Below are 21,802 nucleotides of genomic sequence, written 5' to 3'. Positions count from 1 at the left end.
AGGTGTGCCGAGCTGCCGCTGCGAGGGGAGGGACGCCGCAGCGAGGAGAGGAGCAACAAGACATTAATGAGGGGAGGAACTCTGAGGGGAGGTGCGCCGAGGGCAGGAGCGCCGAGGCGCCAGTGAGGGTCGAAGTGCAGGTGAATGAAGGGAGTTGAACAAAGGTTGCACCATTACTATCTACAATATATGCAGCAGCTGCCACCTACGAATTTTCCTGTACGACACATTCTGCTGAAGGTTTGCACTTAGTGAACAACTCATGACCTTAAGGGCCTTGTGATGTTTACTGACGACATTCAATTCATAGTGTAATTTTCTTCTTATTGGACATGTTGAGGTGGATATTATAACATTTAAGGATCGAATGCACATTCTGCTATATTTATGTAAGTATTCGGACATGTCCACTCTTTGCACGGTGTTTGGACACTGTACCACTTGTCAGCTGAGTACTGGTTTTAATGCATGACAGTGTTCCTAAAAAATTTACTGCCTCAGTGATGGGTGAATTTGTAGATGAGAACAAAGCCTTTGGTTCCATACACACAATCTCTCCAGAAATTGTAGTCTGTTGGAGTTTCCTTTTTCCTGGAAATGAGTGAGGCTTTCCATGAATAAACAGCACAAAGATTTCAAAATCCTGCACTAGAAGAGTTACCGGGAAGCAATCTGAATAACAAAGGACAATAGCTGCAGCCACCATTCAAACTGGAAGTGATATACTGAATGATTTGCTGCAGAAAAAGTAGAGGATTAAATAGAATATTTCAGAAAACAGACACACAGATGTGTTCAATGGATCATTGTATAGCTCAAAGATTTATGCTAATATTATATACTTTTATGTTCATCACTTGTGGGAAACCTAACCAGAAATTCTTTCCTGGACCTTTTTTCTAAATGCTGTAAATGAAGAAAGGAGGACTAGTTCACAAAAAACTAGTGTTATTCACACACTGTTTTAAACTATCTTGATTTACAGAAGGTTATTTTAATGTAAAAATTGATAACCATGAGACAAGGAAGCTATTAAGTAAAGATGCTAAAAAACTCCAAACAGGCATGCAAAGTACCCCAGAGTTGCATTTACACAGTGCTGAATATTTGTGTACATAGCACTGTACGATGTAGGAAACAATTACTCATATTCCCAGCAAAAGGAATTCTGTACAAAGGCAATGTTGCATATTATTTAAAATAGTAAACAATCCTTTTTCTGATACGTATTGCCTCAAGTCTTAGTACTACTTCAACAGAAAGAAAAGTGGAGCTCGGAAAAAAATCTGACACCAACCATCTTCATAACACACAACAAGCATATAAAAACTTCAGTTGTTCAGTATCAAATGCCAAATGGCATTTAAAAGAACTTAACTGACAAGGTAAGACTGCTGAGTACATGGAGGTAAAGTAGAAAGTAAGGCATGGCAGTCATCATTACTGTCATCAGTGAAAAAGAACAAGGATGGATCTGATAATCTTTTACACACAGTCTTGAGATATAAAAGAAGGGTTAAGCAAAATTTAACAGTGTCTTTTAACCAAGGAACAACCTCCATCAACAACATTTTACATTATCAAAGAAGTGGAAGGAGTAGGGTAACATTAATATGTTATGTAAGAAGGCTTCACTAGGAATGGTAGGATTAATGGTATAAGATAGAGAGAAGCAAATTACTGACGTGGCATCCAATTTAAAGACTTGAATGAGGCCACTGAGCCACATGGAATATTATTAATAATAACAACAATACAAACAAAATTAAAAGAGGACAAAACAACTAACTCTACTCCCTTTTATTTATTATGATCTAAATTTCTTTGTTAGTGATATGTAATTGTCCTTGTAAGCTTCCCACAAATCATCAGCAATTTAAGATATATTGCATCTCTTATTAAAGCAATAAACATTTTTATTTAATGTCCAGGACATTTGAGCTCCAGAGAAATTCTACTTATCTTTGCAATTCTGTTGTTCCCATTACTCACTGTCCACTACCATATGGTATTTCAGAATGAGTAGTAGTTGGACTATTTTCATTACCAGTTTTCCAAATATTATCGATGACATTCGTGATTGCTAAACACCTAGGACTATTCTAAACTATGAGTTTTCTAAATCCTGACAATTTGGATATCATTTGGCAGAAAGAATACCATACACTAATACTTGGGCAAGTGAATCACTGTTTAATCTACACATTAGGAACTGACTAGATGGCAATGCTTCGTAAATTCATGTACACTGACATTTCACCTACTTATGATGCAAAGTTAATAAAGGATTAATTTATTTTTTACAGATAAACATTACGAGGAAAAGGGAGAATGCTGTGAATAGGAATGGCCTTTTCAACAGTAAATGGAATAGATGACTAAGAAAACAAATGTTGGACATAAAAATATTTTACACAACAACACAAGTATTACACAGGTGATACTTTTCATGTTCAGTACTACTGAAATGAAGTCAGAACAACCACATAAGTTTGAAAGAGATCTTTTAAGTGAGGCTTCTGTACAAGTTCAGTTATGTACAGACATACACATGTACTAATATATGCAGTTCATAAATAACTCTCACACTTTTGTAAATATTTTATACAAATAAAATTGAATTAAATTTTCTGCCATATACAAATAAAACAATTCATTCAGGCAAGGAACTTCACCTGAACACACTAACAGCACTTTTTACCATACATTCTACAATTCACAATTAACAAATTGCTCACACATTACATACACTGTTTAGTCCATACAAAACATACTGTACACAGACAACATTAATTTGTTTTAAAAGTCACATGCAAAAATGCATTAATTACATGTTTCAATGAGACACTATGTTCAATTTGGACCTTACAATGAAAAATGAGGTGAAATAAACTATTTCCTTTAAAACAGGAAATGTGTAAAACATTGGTTTATGAATGTTGTGAAAAATGATCACTGGTTTCAAAATAGGCTTTACAATAATTATACAGTGAAATGTTCTTTACAGAACTATAACATGTTAAAGACACTTATTTACACATTCAAACCATATAAAAATATTTGTACAAAGCAATTACTTCAACTTGTGTAAAGGTACCTTTAGACACTCTACTGTACACTGCACACCTACAGAACTTCGAAATGTCACTTAGCAAGCAACAAGAAAGGCTATGGAAATTCTGAAGTGTGCTTCCACAGAACTGTTCAATGTTATGAAAATATTCACTCAAGCAATTTCACAGCACCTAGTCCTTATACAAAACAGGGGACACTTGAGTAAATTTGCTTTCACTCAGTTTGCTACTTTCCTTTTTAGTCTCTCTCTCCTAAATTCTGCCACATTAATTCATAACACTTCACACATTTAGAAATGTACATAATGAAATGCAAATCTTTATTTCAAGGCTGAAACAAACAAGTTCTGTGTTCTGTACACATCCGAATACATGGATAAAACATGTGCGCATAAAACAAAAAGTGTCTGTAAAGGTGGGTGGATGAGGGGGTGGGATTTTAGACGAACAGGAGAATTGGAGGGTGCACTGTAGGGTGGCAGCAGCAACAGGCAGGAGAAAGAGTGGGGCAGGAAAAAGAGTGACTACAAATAAATTTCAGTACAAAGATAAGATCTGTCTTCACTTTCCTCCCCGGTTTTACCAAATAAAATATGTATAGGTAATTAACTATGTTACAAAAGTCTTCTACAAAATAAGTTATTTTGGAGGAGTTAACACAGAACATGTTATGTTACAGCAACAATGTCTTTTCTTCTGTATCAACAACCACACTACTCACGAAGAATCACTATTTTCATTGTCTCTGTTCCTTCTACTACTGCTGCGAGATGACCTCTGCGTTACTGTAGTCCTATCATGCATCCTCTCTCGCTCTCTATGCTTATCTCTTGTACGCTCACGATGTTTTTGTTCAAAGTCTTTAATATGCATATCCCATTCTGATCGAATGCTAGCATCGTATCGGGGGGACCGCCTGCTGAAATGTTTTTCACTTGGTGGAGGACCACCCCACCTTCCTCTGCTAGGACCCATGCCCCTTCCCTTCCTCATGAATCCTCTATTACCACGAACAAATCCCCTACCTCTCATATTAAATCTTCCTCTCAAAGGAACTGGTGCTTTATTATCCCATGTATCACGAGAACTTACTATTGGAGATCCCCCCCTACTTCTCTTTGCATCACTTCTAACCACATCATCATGAAACTTGCGTTTCTTCCTTGATGAGCCTGGTTCTGCAACTTTAATTTCAGTCTTCACATCTGAATAACTAGCTGAAAAAGAAGAAGTGAAACTAGCCTCTTTGCTTCTTGGTAAATTATACGCTAGTGGAGGTTGCGTATAGCGACGAGTAGCTGTATACGGCACAGGAGCAGGAAGAGGTGCTTGATAACTTGTACTGGGTGGAACTGGTGGTGGCATTGGTATATTGTGTGTCGCTGAACCACTTGCTGAAGGAACTGATGGAACAAAAGGTGTCCCATATGATCCATAGTCTTCATCCTCTACGCCTGGAGGTAATGGCTGGTGCGCTGGTATCTTGCCAACTGAACTCGATGTGCTGTGTAAACTATCTGCACTGGGTGGCATACTTTGGGGATACACATTATGTTTGTCTGTGTCAAGCGAATCTTTGTGCTCCATTTCCATCATTTCAGCCGCTTTCTTTATGAGATCATCATCAGACAGTTTACTCAATGTACTTCCAGATGACTTAATAGATGTATCACAAGGAACGGAACTTCGTTGACGAGGATCCCTATGAGATCTTGTTTCTATTGTTTGTGCAGCTATACTATGAGGGTGCACAACAGGAGTAGAGAGTGATAACAGGGCAGGTACTACAGATGTTGCCGATTGGCCTAATGGCGGCTCCGTTGGACTTTGAAACTGTTTATTTGCACTATATGAGTGAGGTGAGTTACTCATATCATCATTTAGTCCTGGAATTTCAACATCTTGACCAGTATTTGCATAATTCTGCACAATAGGATCTGTCTTTAAGTCAATTCCCCTTGATCCTGATGCTGTTGGTAGATCTGTTTCACGTTTCTTTATACTGGCTAATATCTCATGCAGGTTCGAAGGTATCGATATATTTGAAGGAAGAGAAGGAAGCATAGATTGTGTTTCTGAAGGTCCAATAAATGGGATTGAAGGTGGGGGTGTGAAAGACCTCGAAGGACTGTATGCTTCATTCTCATCATCACCAGATGTAATGCTGCTCACTTTTTCATCACCAATCACAGTATAATTTTTCATTACCTGTAACAAAAATGGTTAACTATGAATAGAAATGCATTTTACTTGGCAATTACACAAATTACTAAATGCGCCAAAGAACTCTGACTGTATTACTTTTGCCTGCATAAGCTAATGAAACTTGAGAACTCTTTCAGTTAACAAGTTACAGTTTTGTATGAGGTATATTTCATAAGTAAGGGTCTTAATTTAGCAAGGATTTTTGAAGCTATTGTTTGCTTCCACCCACAGCCTAATTACCGAACCAAAACAGTATATTTCATAAGTAAGGGTCTTAATTTAGCAAGGATTTTTGAAGCTATTGTTTGCTTCCACCCACAGCCTAATTACCGAACCAAAACAATGATATCTGTGGCTTCATAATCAATCAACAGATGCTGCTGCATTCATACAACTTTTTATGAGTTGCCAACATCTCAATACAAGCAAGTGGCCCTTACTTTTCAAACATATCTCATACAAGACATGAAATAAATCTGATGTTTTCCCCTAAAAGCAAAAAAAGCACACAAAAACTTAAAAAGGGCACACACTTCACAAATAAAGAGTCTTAATTGGTAACACACACAATGTGGTATAGTAGCATACTACCATCAAAAGAAAAAAAGAAAAAGATCAATTTCTATTAAACAGACTCACGACAAAATACTGAGAGCAGAGAACTCACAACATAAAAATGAAGGGAATAAGTCCTAAATCTAATTAATGATGCTTATCTGTGATTAACTAGTATGAAATTTCGTATTATTTGTGTCAAATGTTATGTAACTGAAACACGATTATTATTACACGGATAGATAAAATACAAAATACAGACAGGTTCTACTTACTGCTGACAAGAAAGCCTACTAAAACAAAATTTACGAGAATCTTAATGGGAGTTTTGATTCAAGAAATCAAGTGCCTTTTGGTTTAACTGTTCGTTTGAGTATAAACAAAATAGTCACTGCAGCAGCAAGGAGCTATATGGTATGCAAAAATGTGTTAGTATCTATTGTAGCTCTACAGACAGCTGCGCAAATGAGGAGTTCAGCTACCCCCCAAGGTTGAAATTACACAGACTGCAAAAAATCCTAAACTCACTATTATGAGATAAGGAACAAATTATTGGAAATTAACATTCACGTATGACGTATGGAACTTAAGACCTGACAGCAACAACTTAAGCTCACAAAAACAGTTTACAATGGCAACTGTAACTCTCAATGCAGGCATTACAATGAAGCAACAATATCTTCTCTAGGGCACTGGGAGGTGGAATTGTTATTCCACTACTTCTTTCCACAATGTATCCTTCAAAAGTTTACATTTCGCGGTCAAGTTGATATGTTATAATTGATGACTCCCCACACAATCCAGCATCATCTCCTCAAATTATGACACGCAAACAAATCTTCGTTAATAATTTTGACAATGCAGTCTATACTAAGTTTCTGTCCATAACAATACACCTCTTTCTATTAAAACGATGCCTCGCCCACGCACCATCCTAAACCATAAATTACATCTGCAAATTTATGCGACAACTACCAGTAATGTATGATTTTGAACCTGCATTATTGAGAGCATGCTGGAGTCAATGTCTATATTGCTGCTTGTGGAGACAACATTGTGTGCCAATACGGCTGTTTCAGCATGGGCTCACACCTGCTACCTCAGATGTGCCAGTGCCATTGATCTGTAAATGTAACCAATTCATGTACTGAACATTAACATTTAACAATAAATTTTGAACGAATTAAGAAACTCTAAAAAGATGGAAGATGTTCTGATTTTTGTCCAAGAGTGTATACAAGGAGTCGCCTAATACGTAAAATCTTGATTAATTTTACTGATTCAGAAACCCTTTTTCACATCTAACTATGTGCATGTCGGCATGTGTGTATTCCACAGTACATACAAAACTATAATTTAACAAGAATATGATTACGAATGGCACGAACGAAATTGGTTGCATTATCTGGCACAAATTTGCTGGTTTGGTAATCATAAGTTGTCAGTAATTTCGAGAATTTAGAAGAGAGAGATTGGGGAATAAGAAAGACAGGTGATTAAATAGTAATCAACACTCCAAAAGTGAATTAAAAGTGAGTTTATTTGACCTGTACATGGAATGAACAAGACTGTAAAGGAGTAGCAGAGTGGAACCACACATTTGGGAAAAATAATGATTTTATGTCAATACTTCTCACGGGTGTTTGGGCACTAATAACAGATTCAAAATACAAATTGAAAAGTATTTTAACTAAACATGAAAACATAAACCAATGAAACAAAAACCAATGGCCCTACATGCAAATTTTTACAGATGGGTTAACCAGTGCTCAATGCGGACAGAACGTGAAAGATAAATTCATTTAGATATTTGGGTTATAATGTATCTAATAGGTTTAGCTCTAGAAATAGAACAGAGTGAATGGATGTGTTAATAGGCTCATTGGGAAACACACAACAAAAATTTTTTAAATTCTTGGAATCCATATCATTATCATCTAGACAAGAGTGTGGGAGTTGAAAGACGATAAATACAAAGATGAATTTCAGAAAACAGTAAAGATCAATGTACAAAAGTTCATTGTCATTAGAGGTGGAAGGGGAAGTTCAAAACATAACAGCAGAAAGTGTGCTCAAGAGCTAGTGATGCAAAGAGGTGAAAAGAAACAGCCTCATGGACTCGTACAGGAGGGAGAAAATTTCAAAGAAAAACAAAGAGTTCTGTCCATTGTTTCAGAAAAGAAACAGACATAGCAAAAAAAAGAATATGCTAAGAAGAAGATGGCTACGTGAGAGGTAGCAGAAGAGCAGCAGAAGAAGAAACAGGTGGAAGAGTAGACAAAAATGATGGAAGAGGACAGTGAGTGAAATAAGATACTGGAGTGGTTAAGGATAAATAAAGAAGGAAATGAGGCAATATGTCATGCTGCCAAGGTATTCAAGAAGATTTTGGAAAAGCATTTGTGGAGGGTAGTAGGCAGGAGGACTGAGAAAGGAACAATATGGGTTTAGACCAGGAAGGACGACAGTTGATCTAATTTTTAGTGTAATGCAGCTTCAAAGAGACACTGCAAAAGTGGTATAAATTTAGTAATGGCATTCCTGTGCACTGAGAAGGCGTATGATAGTGTGAAAAGCAGAACGATCTGGGAAACCCTTCAGAAAAGGGGAATTGGAAGACTGACTATTAGAAGAATACAGGCGATGTATAACGAAAGTGAGAATTGTGTAAAATGAGGAGGAGACAAGGCAGACTGGTTTGAACAGAAAAGTGGGCTAGAGCAAAGAAGTGCATTACAATCTGTATGTCTGATCACTGTTATAGATGAGACAATTTATGAAATGGCAGCACAAATCAGAGATGACGGTACGATTTCAGTGGTATTAAAGATGACTTAATGGTGTCAGGAAACTGAGGAGGAGAGGTATAGTAGTACCCATTTTTAGCAAATCTCTGCAGACCTAAATACCTTTTTTCTTACACAGGGGTTTTGCCTAGTAAGGAGAGTCCCAGAATCATAATACAAATACATTTAGGTGATGTAAGATCTCTTTTAATTCCAAACTCATCAATAATTTGCTACAAATTTAAACACACACACACACACACACACACACACACACACACACACACATTACATTTTTTGCAGAACACACTTTTCGTTTTCTTAAAAATCAAGAAGAGTTTTTTATTTCATCCTTCCAGCATGTTTTAGTGACAGAAGTTGTCACTCCAGATGGTTGACTTTTGCGAAAACTGACTCTGTGACATTAAAAAAGGAAATGTAGTTCCTGATGGTGTCAATTCAGAGCACAGCAGCTACAAAACTTGGTGAAATGGCCTCCTCCTGCTTCTTCTACTTACTATTACCATCATCAGGATCACCACCACCATCTCCTACCTCAGTGTGTTCCTGCACTAGCATTTCACACTTCTACTTAAATTCAACTTGAGTGTGGAAGTCAGAAAGTCTTCATCACAAGAAACAATGAACTGGAATGTCACATCTTCAAGGATATCTGTGAATCCACGCCATTCTTCTTCTTCTGGTACAATTGTCTTCAACAGCAACTGATGTACAACAAACAGCATATGCAAAACGATTTAACACAGTTTGTTGTATTATATAATTTCAGGCCACAACAAACATATGCATAGCCTCCAGAATGTTGAATCATAACTTCCTTCCTCTCCAGGAATGCAATTCATTTCTGGATACTGTTACTTTGCATCTGCCTTTAACATAGTGTATTACGCCCAGGTTCAAAGGCGGCAGGTGACTTGCAGCCCTGGAATATCACACTTCCCTGGGGTATACAGGGCATCAATCAACAATAAGCACTATTTTTCTACCTGCTGCACTCATCGTCACATCTAAACACTAAGAAGTCTTGTAAAGATTCCAAATGTCATTCACACATTGCTTTCTACTCTTAAGTATAAGGTAGTGTTTTATGTTTTAAAAAAACCTGCAAGTTTAAATTTCCCTATTATCAGTGAAGGCAACTTCTCACTTTCATCACTATTTACAAACACTAGCGCAGTGATTCTTCCTTTACTTTTTTAATATCTATACCTCATTTCTTTCTTTACAGAATACATTTTCTCAGGCAGTAAATTGTAAAAGAGGCCAATTTCATTTGCACTAAAAATGTGTCTGGGCTTATAATTAATTATGGCACTGTAAAGTTCTTCCAATGGTTTGCACCTTCTAAGTCCACAGCTTCAATCTCCCCACTTACACTCTGAAATGAGAGATTACCATATTTTTTTACAACAATCTAACCAGTTGTTCAGCATACTAAAATTTTCAACAGCACTCTTCAAGGCAATTTTTAAATGATGGCATAAATGGCTGGTCATCTGGGCCCAAAATTTTTCTAAATGGTTGGTCCTCAGTATTAAGTTTTGAATGAGAGTCAAACGTTCCGTGTTTTAAGAAATTTGTCACACATTCTCACACGTGACGGAATTCATCTCATGTAAAAGGATATTTGCTTTGAAAGTAATGCTTTTCAAACGACCACTTGCAATACTTTCCCATGACCTATTAGAAATGTAAACAATTGTAACGTCATGCTCATCAAGAGCAGTCAGTTGTTACAAAGTATTGAACAGTCTCCATCCCAAAGCCTATCAGCTGATGCTTGTGTGTGCACTGGGATTTGTTCTTGTAATGTGCCTTTTCTTTGCAGCTGAAGTTTTCTTTTGATGTTATTCTCTTGTTTGTTTTATTGCTGCAGTATTATTCTGCAGTAATGTGCTGAGTAAAAATTTTTTGTTAGAGTATCAGTTCTTCCAACAGCCAAAATTACAAAAATTAAATTGAAAACTAAAACAATGAAAAAATCACAGAATTCTAAATTTCTCGGAATGTATACATCCTGTAAACTGCTTCCCTGGTGCTTGAGAATACTGCACAATGAAGACGGTGCCAAATTATTCTTTATATCAGAGTTTTATGATGCAATTGTCTTCCGAGATCAAAGATTATGGTCAGCTTTTGCTAAATCTCGAGTTTTCTACATTTACAAGCCATAAATCCACCAAAGTAAAACCGATAAATTTAACAATAACAAAGATAACACTTCATGCCTTGTGCTTCATAACTTAGAGTTTGTGCCGACAGATCATTTGACCTGATAGGCAAAATAGAAATCTGTTTCTGATCTGTTCAATTCTTCTGCTGGCATTGAGCAAAAGAACTGATTGCCATATACTGCCATCACACAACAAAAAATCTGTGCAAGAAACTGAAAGGAATCTGAAATTCACTTGGACATGTTAGGAGTTATGTAAGAATTGAATTTTAGAATGTTTCATGCTTATTCCTTAAAAGTGGAATTTTTCTTAAAGTGTGATTCATTAAAAGTGATGAAGAACAACATTTGTCTTATGGAAGTTTTGTTGGAACCTACTGAAGTATTTGTTGAAAGCAGGATATCCATGAAAGTGGGTTTGCTAATTTCGGGTTTTCCTGTAAAAGAAAGGCTAGATATATTGGAGGAAACGGTATGAGACATTATGAATTGAAATTTAATGCAAAGAAGTGTAAATAATGGTGACAATGAGGAATAAGAGGAGAGTAGCAATGGATGCAAGTATTAAGAGGGCAAGTACTGAAGGAAGTGCAAAGTTTCAAGTACCTGGGGAACATAACAGAAGGCAGCAGAAGGAATGATAAGGAGATTAATAAAGTGGAATGCAAGCCGATGGTTTCCTGCAGAATGCAAGGAGCCAGGTCTGAAGCAAGGATGAATTGCCAAAATGCAAACAGGTGTTACACTGAGCATATTATGCCCCAATACTCATGTATGCATTAGAAATGTCGGCAATGAAGAAGAGGCATGCGAGCAAGATACACACTTGCAAGATGAAATTTCAGAGAAGCAGAATAAGACTTACAAGAATGGATAGAGAAAGAAATGAGATGGAGAGAGAAATATTAACTCATGCAAGAGATCATAGGAAAGAGACAATTACAATAGTAAGGGTGTATTACAAGAAACAATGGTATGGGCATGTAAAAGAATGGGAGTTGGCAGACATGCCCATGAAATGTCAACATGATGCAAAGGACCTAAAGGAAGACCAAGAGACATGTGGATCATTGGAGCAAAAGAATGTGTGATGAGGAGAAGATACGAGATAAATAGCGTAGAGAATAGCATGGTGAAAGTCAGTACCGCCATTAGGCTGTTGTTAATTTGCAAGTGTTACAGTTACACTTACACAATCATGATTTCGGCTTCAAAGTGTCATTATCAAGTGTTTTAAGTGTTATACAGTGCCTAAGATGGCATACTCTTGTATTGAAAATACACTATTAGATACATTGTCAAAGGGTCGATGTTTCTGGTAAAGCCTGCTGCTTCATTTCAGTGATGAAACAAAGCAATGGCTTTACCAGAAATATCGACCCTTAGACAATGTAACACTGCAAATAAACAAGTCTAATGGCGGTACTGACTTTAAAGAAATGGAGAGGATTATATTTTAAAAAGACCACACCAGGGACTGGAAGTTGAAGAAGAAGAAGATCATCATCATCATCTCTAAAACTGCATTGTTCAAAAGAAGTCAGACATGGATACTAAAGCAACGAGATAAGAGCATGATAGAAAGATCTGAAATGAGATTTTCACAGTTTACCAACAGAGTGACTTTGTAAGAGAAAATCAGAAGCAGTGATATCTGCAAGTAATTCAATTTTTATAAAATTATCAATGATGTTCAAAACTACCGAAAGTAACGGTTCTTCCACTAGCAAGAGATGAGACAAGAAAGTCATCTCCTGTACCAATAATTTTTATCTAAACCCAAAGAAGGATGACACACAGGGCAATCATACGATGGAGTCAACAGTTACATTAATTTCCGAATGGGAAGGAGAAGGAGGAAGAAGGCGAAAGAAGAATAAAAATGAAGAGAAAGAAGTTTATTCAAACATTAAACAAACTCGTTTTCAAAATATTAATCGATATACCACCAATACAGAAATGTGAAGAAAAGTCGTCGACAATAATTATCCTGAGAAAAGTCATTGTGGAAAACATGGGCAATGACAATCTGAATAATAACAAAGGATAACAGAAGGATGATACTCCTGATCCCAATAAACATTTATCCTTTGAAAGCGTACGGCCGCCTTCCTTTTCCATCCTTCCCTAATCCGATGGGACCGATAACCTCGCAGTTTAGTCTCCTCCCCTGAATAAACCAACCGTGGATCCATTACTAGCAGTGTTAAGAAGTGAGCAAGGCCACATTCAATCAGCTGGTAAATCTCAAGTGAACTGCTTCAGGATTACCTGTGTCCAGGCACAGATCCTCCCCCCTTCAGTAAAAAAGTCACAAGGAAAAATCACCTATGCATGTATAAAAATAATGAAATATTTCTTTCAGCAATCTAAGAAATAAATTCTCTAGAATGGTACACAAACAGAGGACAACCAAATCATCATGCAGCATCTTGAGATAAAGAAATACTGTTTGCTTACATGCATCAACTTAAACAAAAATTTGTACTTTGTCAAACTGGGTTCGAGGGCAAAAATATCATATTTACCCGAATCTAAGCCACTCCAGAGACTCAACTTTTACTTTCTTTTTTTTGTATTTTTACTAGTGCAGAAGTTTTGACACCAGTAGTATTCATGTTTGCACTTTCACAGCACCCCTGTTTAGCACTACTGATATTCGATGGCAAAAGTTAGTTGTGGCAGCTCCTAGTGCTATTTTTCATAGTTTCATATTTGCTTTGCACTCAATTCTAGGCCACAGACAGTTCTTTGAATTCCAAGAACCGGAAAAAAAAGTGTGGCTTATATTTGTGTATATACAGTATTCGTACTGATCATACATTAAATTTTATTCCACACCACCGATTTGTAACTAATGATTCATAAACACACAGATTACGTAGATGTTAACTTTACTGAGCGGGAATAGCAACAGTGTGTTTGAGGTGCAACGTTCAATTCTGAATTACTCTGCCCCCTATTTTTCAAGTGAGTTTTTATTTCAAAGTAAATATAGGAATCTGAGGAAATTTTAGAGGTTAGTGCCTTCAAGTTCAACAGCAAATTTATGAAAAAAATTATTAAAATTTTCACAAACACTCTTATCCGATGAATATAACTACCAACTGGAAAGTGTAGCTTTTATTTTTGGTGAAATTCACATGTGTTTTTGGCAAAATTTGCATCTATTGTTCTGTTTATAAATGATTAGACACACATATTTAAAAGGTGGTTGTAATACATAAATGAAACCAACTTAGTGGTTTAAAAGTGAGAGTCAAAAAAGTATGGACTGAAGAACTTTTTTACTGGAACGTTTGCTTTTCAACAGGTTCCCCAATTCCCCCTCCTCCAAAATGGGCTTCGTTTTCTTCTTTCATTTATTTACACATCAAGTTCTGTAGGACCAAACTGAGGAGTAAATCTCCAAGGTCATGGAACATGTCAGTACATGAAATTACAACGTAAAAGTAGTAACAGATAAAAGTCAAATGTTTATGAAACCAAATAAAGTCAAGCCACAAGTTTAAGTAAATGCACTCAACAACACAACAAGAATCAGCTTAATTTTTCAAGGAACTCCTCGACAGAATAGAAGGAGTGACCCATGAGTAAACACTTATGTTTAGATTTGAAAGCACATGGATTACTGCTAAGATTTTTGAATTCTTGTGGTAGCTTACTGAAAATGTATGCAGCAGTGTACTGCACACCTTTCTGCACAAAAGTTAAGAAGTCCGAACCAATTGCAGGTTTGATTTCTGCCGAGTATTAACCGAGTGAAAGCTGCTTATTCTTGCGAATAAGCTGATACTGTTAACAAGAAATGCCAGTAAAGAATATATATGTATTGAGAGATCCATGTTGAAATACCCTGACTAGTGAACAGGGGTCGACAAAAGGTTCATGAACTTACACCACTTATTGCCAGAACCTTTTGTTTCTGAGCCAAAAATATCCTTTTAGAAAGGGGAGAGTTACCCCAAAATATAATACCATATGACATAAGTGAATGAAAATAAGCAAAGTAGACTAAATTTTGTGTCAAACGATCACTTGCTTCAGATACCGTTCAAATAGTAAAAATGGCAGCTGAATGTGGGCTTTCCACAAAAGTTTACTATATGTCTGAACACCCAGAAATTTGAACTGTTTAGTTTCACTGATCATATCCCCATTCTGTGAAATTAAAACGTTGGGTTTTGTTGAATTGTGTGTTAGAAATTGTAAGAACTTGAGTCTTACTGTGATTTAGTGTTAGTTTATTTTCTACAAGCCATGAACTTATGTCATGAACTGCACTATTTGTAACTTTTTAAGTGGTGCTCTTGGCTGTATTTAAGCTTTCAACAAATGACTGTTCTGTTGGGAAGCAGTTGTATTTTCCCACCAGTGAACTGAATGTGTCAGATTTAAGGTGTTTCTTGACATTATTTTTCTTTTCCCACCCAATTCGATGATTACAAAATCTGCAGAGTATTAATTTTGACTTTCATGGCATTCACAGCCATGCGACTCATATTTGACAATGCTACAGATAGAACTAACAACGCAGAAATAGAACCAAAAATAAAATAAGTATATTTGAATGTGAGGGGGAGAATTTCTTAAGTTCGAAATATGCAACAGGTTTTGTTTTCCAATCACTATAGTGCACAGTGTGGACACTGTATACACCAGATGGCCATGAGTGTATTACAAACAAGAATTTTACCTGCCAGAAAGGAGACTAGTAGTGTTGGTAACCGAGCCCTGCCTCCCTATAACAGGGCTGCAGCCTACACCCATGTTATGCGAAAACAGAATTGACACACAGTCACAGGGTCACTGATCCCTTCTGGTGTTGTGAGGGTCGTTATCAAAAACTTTGATGGACAAGGATTAATCACTTCATTCATTTCAAAATAAGAAAAGAAAGAAAGCATTCAGAAATGACTATCACACAATTGCTTGTTGAGTTTGGCAGACTACTGTTAATGAGGCAGTTCAGGTCCAACCTTTGGTAGTATTCAATCTAACTGTAGCCCAAAACAACAATCACCTAAAATGGTCATGTTAAAATTGTCCACATTATACCGACTCTTGGACTTTAGCTAACGAACAAACTTACATTTTTTTTGTTATAAGATATTAGGTCCCACAGATGAATGAAAGCTATGTTGCATTACACACCGCCATATTTAGCAGATCACTCAGCCAACCACATTTGACATGGGACCAGAGCACTTATACTTTGTTGTGTTCACATACTTTTTATTTTGCAAACACATTCTTACACATATTATCTTTCCAAACAGGGCTTTGCCTGATGATGTGCAATACTAGTAACTGAAAATTGTTTACATTTTCAATATTCATATGCAGAAAACGAAGCTATTTCAAACTAACTCTTGTAAAATAGTTCATCTGGACAAAATTCACTGTGGAATAGAATCTATTAGGTAAATTCACATTTTCACATTTTGAAGCAAGTTTTGCACATATATTGCAAAATATGAATTCTTCCGGTCCTTACTTACGACTGTTTTCTACTACCATTTTCGTTATCTCTTACAAGATAACTATAATTGCCATTCTCTATTATGACTGGTGATGAACTGTTCATCAGGGACTGTTTATAAAAAGGACGCAAGAAGACTTGGATTTTTGGTAGTATCCTTTATCCAAGTTACACCAAATGTGTATTATTTGTCATTCAAGTGCTGTAGTAATCCTACTTTAAAATGGCAATACGCTTCCCCAGTGTTGTCTCCTATTCCTTTTATGAATGACAACTGAGATGAAATTCCAATAGAAGTGACTGGCGGACCTCCCAAATACGTCCTGCAGGTATGAAAGAATTAGGAAATGAGGAGACATTTGGCTCTCAGTGACAGTGACAAAATGTGGATGCCACTGCTATGAGAACTATCTGCTTCCTCCTGTCCTTATCCTAACAATACTTTAGAACCTTTCATGTCAAACAGTTTCCCCTTTCCTACATAACACTCCCCCCCCACCCCCAAAAAGAAAATTTTATATATATATATATAAGTGCTGGCAGGTCGACAGACACACAAACAAACAAACAAAATTCAAGCTTTCGCAACAAACTGTTGCCTCATCAGGAAAGAGGGAAGGAGAGGGAAAGACGAAAGGATGTGGGTTTTAAGGGAGAGGGTAAGGAGTCATTCCAATCCCGGGAGCGGAAAGACTTACCTTAGGGGGAAAAAAGGACAGGTATACACACTCACACACACACATATCCATCCACACATACAGACACAAGCAGACATATTTAAAGACAAAGAGTTTGGGCAGAGATGTCAGTCGAGGCGGAAGTGTAGAGGCAAGAAAGTTGTTGAAAGACAGGTGAGGTATGAGTGGCGGCAACTTGAAATTAGCGGAGATTGAGGCCTGGCGGATAACGAGAAGAGAGGATATATTGAAGGGCAAATTCCTATCTCCAGAGTTCGGATAGGTTGGTGTTGGTGGGAAGTATCCAGATAACCCGGACGGTGTAACACTGTGCCAAGATGTGCTGGCTGTGCACCAAGACATGTTTAGCCAAAGGGTGATCCTCATTACCAACAAACACTGTCTGCCTGTGTCCATTCATGCGAATGGACAGTTTGTTGCTGGTCATTCCCACATAGAATGCATCACAGTGTAGGCAGGTCAGTTGGTAAATCACGTGGGTGCTTTCACACGTGGCTCTGCCTTTGATGGTGTACACCTTCCGGGTTACAGGACTGGAGTAGGTGGTGGTGGGAGGGTGCATGGGACAGGTTTTACACCGGGGGCGATTACAAGGGTAGGAGCCAGAGGGTAGGGAAGGTGGTTTGGGGATTTCATAGGGATAAACTAACAGGTTACGAAGGTTAGGTGGACGGCGGAAAGACACTCTTGGTGGAGTGGGGAGGATTTCATGAAGGATGGATCTCATTTCAGGGTAGGATTTGAGGAAGTTGTATCCCTGCTGGAGAGCCACATTCAGAGTCTGATCCAGTCCCGGAAAGTATCCTGTCACAAGTGGGGCACTTTTGGGGTTCTTCTGTGGGAGGTTCTGGGTTTGAGGAGATGAGGAAGTGGCTCTGGTTATTTGCTTCTGTACCAGGTCGGGAGGGTAGTTGGGGGATGCGAAAGCTGTTTTCAGGTTTTTGGTGTAATGGTTCAGGGATTCCGGACTTGTGCAGATTTGTTTGCCACGAAGACCTAGGCTGTAGGGAAGGGACCGTTTGATGTGGAATGGGTGGCAGCTGTCATAATGGAGGTACTGTTGCTTGTTGGTGGGTTTGATGTGGACGGACGTGTGAAGTTGGCCATTGGACAGGTCGAGGTCAACGTCAAGGAAAGTGGCATGGGATTTGGAGTAGGACCAGGTGAATCTGATGGAAGCAAAGGAGTTGAGGTTGGATAGGAAATTCTGGAGTTCTTCTTCACTGTGAGTCCAGATCATGAAGATGTCATCAATAAATCTGTACCAAACTTTGGGTTGGGAGACCTGGGTAACCAAGAAGGCTTCCTCTAAGCGACCCATGAATAGGTCGGCGTACGAGGGGGCCATCCTGGTACCCATGGCTGTTCCCTTTAATTGTTGGTATGTCTGGCCTTCAAAAGTGAAGAAGTTGTGGGTCAGGATGAAGCTGGCTAAAGTAATGAGGAAAGAGGTTTTAGGTAGGGTGGCAGGTGATCGGCGTGAAAGGAAAGGATTTCCACATCAAACCTACCAACAAGCAACAGTACCTCCATTATGACAGCTGCCACCCATTCCACATCAAACGGTCCCTTCCCTACAGCCTAGGTCTTCGTGGCAAACAAATCTGCTCCAGTCCGGAATCCCTGAACCATTACACCAACAACCTGACAATAGCTTTCACATCCCGCAACTACCCTCCCGACCTGGTACAGAAGCAAATAACCAGAGCCACTTCCTCATCCCCTCAAACCCAGAATCCCCCACAGAAGAACCACAAAAGTGCCCCACTTGTGACAGGATACTTTCCGGGACTGGACCAGACTCTGAATGTGGCTCTCCAGCAGGGATACGACTTCCTCAAATCCTGCCCTGAAAAGAAAATCCCCAAACCTCCTTCCCTACCCTCTGGCTCCTATCCTTGTAACCGCCCCCGGTGCAAAACCTGTCCCATGCACCCTCCCACCACCACCTACTCCAGTCCTGTAACCCGGAAGGTGTACACCATCAAAGGCAGAGTCACGTGTGAAAGCACCCACCTGACCTGTCTACACTGTGATGCATTCTATGTGGGAATGACCAGCAACAAACTGTCCATTCGCATGAATGGACACAGGCAGACAGTGTTTGTTGGTAATGAGGATCACCCTGTGGCTAAACATGCCTTGGTGCACAGCCAGCACATCTTGGCACAGTGTTACACCGTCCGGGATATCTGGATACTTCCCACCAACACCAACCTATCCGAACTCCGGAGATGGGAACTTGCCCTTCAGTATATCCTCTCTTCTCGTTATCCGACAGGCCTCAATCTCCGCTAATTTCAAGTTGCCGCCACTCATACCTCACCTGTCTTTCAACAACTTCTTTGCCTCTGTACTTCCACCTCGACTGACATCTCTCCCCAAACTCTTTGTCTTTAAATATGTCTGCTTGTGTCTGTATGTATGGATGGATATGTGCGTGTGTGCGAGTGTATACCTGTCCTTTTTTCCCCCAAAGGTAAGTCTTTCCACTCCCGGGATTGGAATGACTCCTTACCCTCTCCCTTAAAACCCACTTCCTTTCGTCTTCCCCTCTCCTTCCCTCTTTCCTGATGAGGCAACAGTTTGTTGCGAAAGCTTGAATTTTGTGTGTATGTTTGTGTGTCTATCGACCTGCCAGCTCTTTCGTTATATATATATATATATATATATATATATATATATATATATATATATACATGTGTGTGTGTGTGGATGGATATGTGTGTGTGTGCGAGTGTATACCTGTCCTTTTTTCCCCCTAAGGTAAGTCTTTCCGCTCCCGGGATTGGAATGACTCCTTACCCTCTCCCTTAAAACCCATATCCTTTTGTCTTTCCTTCTCCTTCCCTCTTTCCTGACGAGGCAACCATTGGTTGCGAAAGCTAGAATTTTGTGTGTATGTTTGTGTTTGTTTGTGTGTCTATCGACCTGCCAGCGCTTTTGTTTGGTAAGTTTCATCATCTTTCTTTTTAGATATATTTTTTAGATATATTTTTCCCACGTGGAATGTTTCCCTCTATTATATTCATATATATATATATATATATATATATATATATATATATAGCCTGCTCACAAAGCAGCATTTCATATATATATATTCCTGGAAATTGAAATAAGAACACCGTGAATTCATTGTCCCATGAAGGGGAAACTTTATTGACACATTCCTGAGGTCAGATACATCACATGATCACACTGACAGAACCACAGGCACATAGACACAGGCAACAGAGCATGCACAATGTCGGCACTAGTACAGTGTATATCCACCTTTCGCAGCAATGCAGGCTGCTATTCTCCCATGGAGACGATCGTAGAGATGCTGGATGTAGTCCTGTGGAACGGCTTGCCATGCCATTTCCACCTGGCGCCTCAGTTGGACCAGCGTTCGTGCTGGACGTGCAGACCGCGTGAGACGACGCTTCACCCAGTCCCAAACATGCTCAATGGGGGACAGATCCGGAGATCTTGCTGGCCAGGGTAGTTGACTTACACCTTCTAGAGCACGTTGGGTGGCACGGGATACATGCGGACGTGCATTGTCCTGTTGGAACAGCAAGTTCCCTTGCCGGTCTAGGAATGGTAGAGCGATGGGTTCGATGACGGTTTGGATGTACCGTGCACTATTCAGTGTCCCCTCGACGATCACCAGTGGTGTACGGCCAGTGTAGGAGATCGCTCCCCACACCATGATGCCGGGTGTTGGCCCTGTGTGCCTCGGTCGTATGCAGTCCTGATTGTGGCGCTCACCTGCACGGCGCCAAACACGCATACGACCATCATTGGCACCAAGGCAGAAGCGACTCTCATCGCTGAAGACAACACGTCTCCATTCGTCCCTCCATTCACGCCTGTCGCGACACCACTGGAGGCAGGCTGCACGATGTTGGCGCGTGAGCGGAAGACGGCCTAACGGTGTGCGGGACCGTAGCCCAGCTTCATGGAGACGGTTGCGAATGGTCCTCGCCGATACCCCAGGAGCAACAGTGTCCCTAATTTGCTGGGAAGTGGCGGTGCGGTCCCCTACGGCACTGCGTAGGATCCTACGGTCTTGGCGTGCATCCGTGCATCGCTGCGGTCCGGTCCCAGGTCGACGGGCACGTGCACTTTCCGCCGACCACTGGCGACAACATTGATGTACTGTGGAGACCTCACGCCCCACGTGTTGAGCAATTCGGCGGTACGTCCACCCGGCCTCCCGCATGCCCACTATACGCCCTCGCTCAAAGTCCGTCAACTGCACATACGGTTCACGTCCACGCTGTCGCGGCATGCTACCAGTGTTAAAGACTGCGATGGAGCTCCGTATGCCACGGCAAACTGGCTGCCACTGACGGCAGCGGTGCACAAATGCTGCGCAGCTAGCGCCATTCGACGGCCAACACCGCGGTTCCTGGTGTGTCCGCTGTGCCGTGCGTGTGATCATTGCTTGTACAGCCTTCTCGCAGTGTCCGGAGCAAGTATGGTGGGTCTGACACACCGGTGTCAATGTGTTCTTTTTTCCATTTCCAGGAGAGTGTGTGTGTGTCTATATATATATATATATATATATATATATATATATATATATATATATATATATATATATATATAGCCTGCTCACAAAGCAGCATTTCTCCAGCCAACCGCAATGTGAAAGCTTTGAATAAAACAATTTTCTGAGTAGCTTTGTGCCATATCATTCATTTGCTAGTGAGTGGTGCCTCTCAGTATTTCTTATCTGAAAATTTTCATCTAAATTCAACAGTTAGCATGCAACAATATCCTATATGAGTATCTGATTACAGTACTACTTAAACCAA

The 21,802-nt window shown here is 39.4% G+C and overlaps 1 protein-coding gene across 1 annotated transcript in view; it reads right to left on the bottom strand.

Moving 5' to 3' along the window:
* Positions 1–2,329: 2,329 nt before the first annotated feature.
* Positions 2,330–21,802, bottom strand: part of LOC124777919 — a 242,139-nt gene continuing 222,666 nt past the window's right edge. The window contains exon 17 of the mRNA XM_047253471.1: positions 2,330–5,282. Coding sequence (XP_047109427.1) covers positions 3,792–5,282 — 1,491 coding nt within the window. The 3' untranslated portion in view covers positions 2,330–3,791. The remainder of the gene's footprint in view (positions 5,283–21,802) is intronic.

This window comes from Schistocerca piceifrons, chromosome 2 (genome assembly GCF_021461385.2).
Source record: "Schistocerca piceifrons isolate TAMUIC-IGC-003096 chromosome 2, iqSchPice1.1, whole genome shotgun sequence".
Lineage (NCBI taxonomy): Eukaryota > Metazoa > Arthropoda > Insecta > Orthoptera > Acrididae > Schistocerca > Schistocerca piceifrons.
Note: the sequence above shows the minus strand (reverse complement) of the source record. Positions and strands in the feature narration are given on the sequence as shown.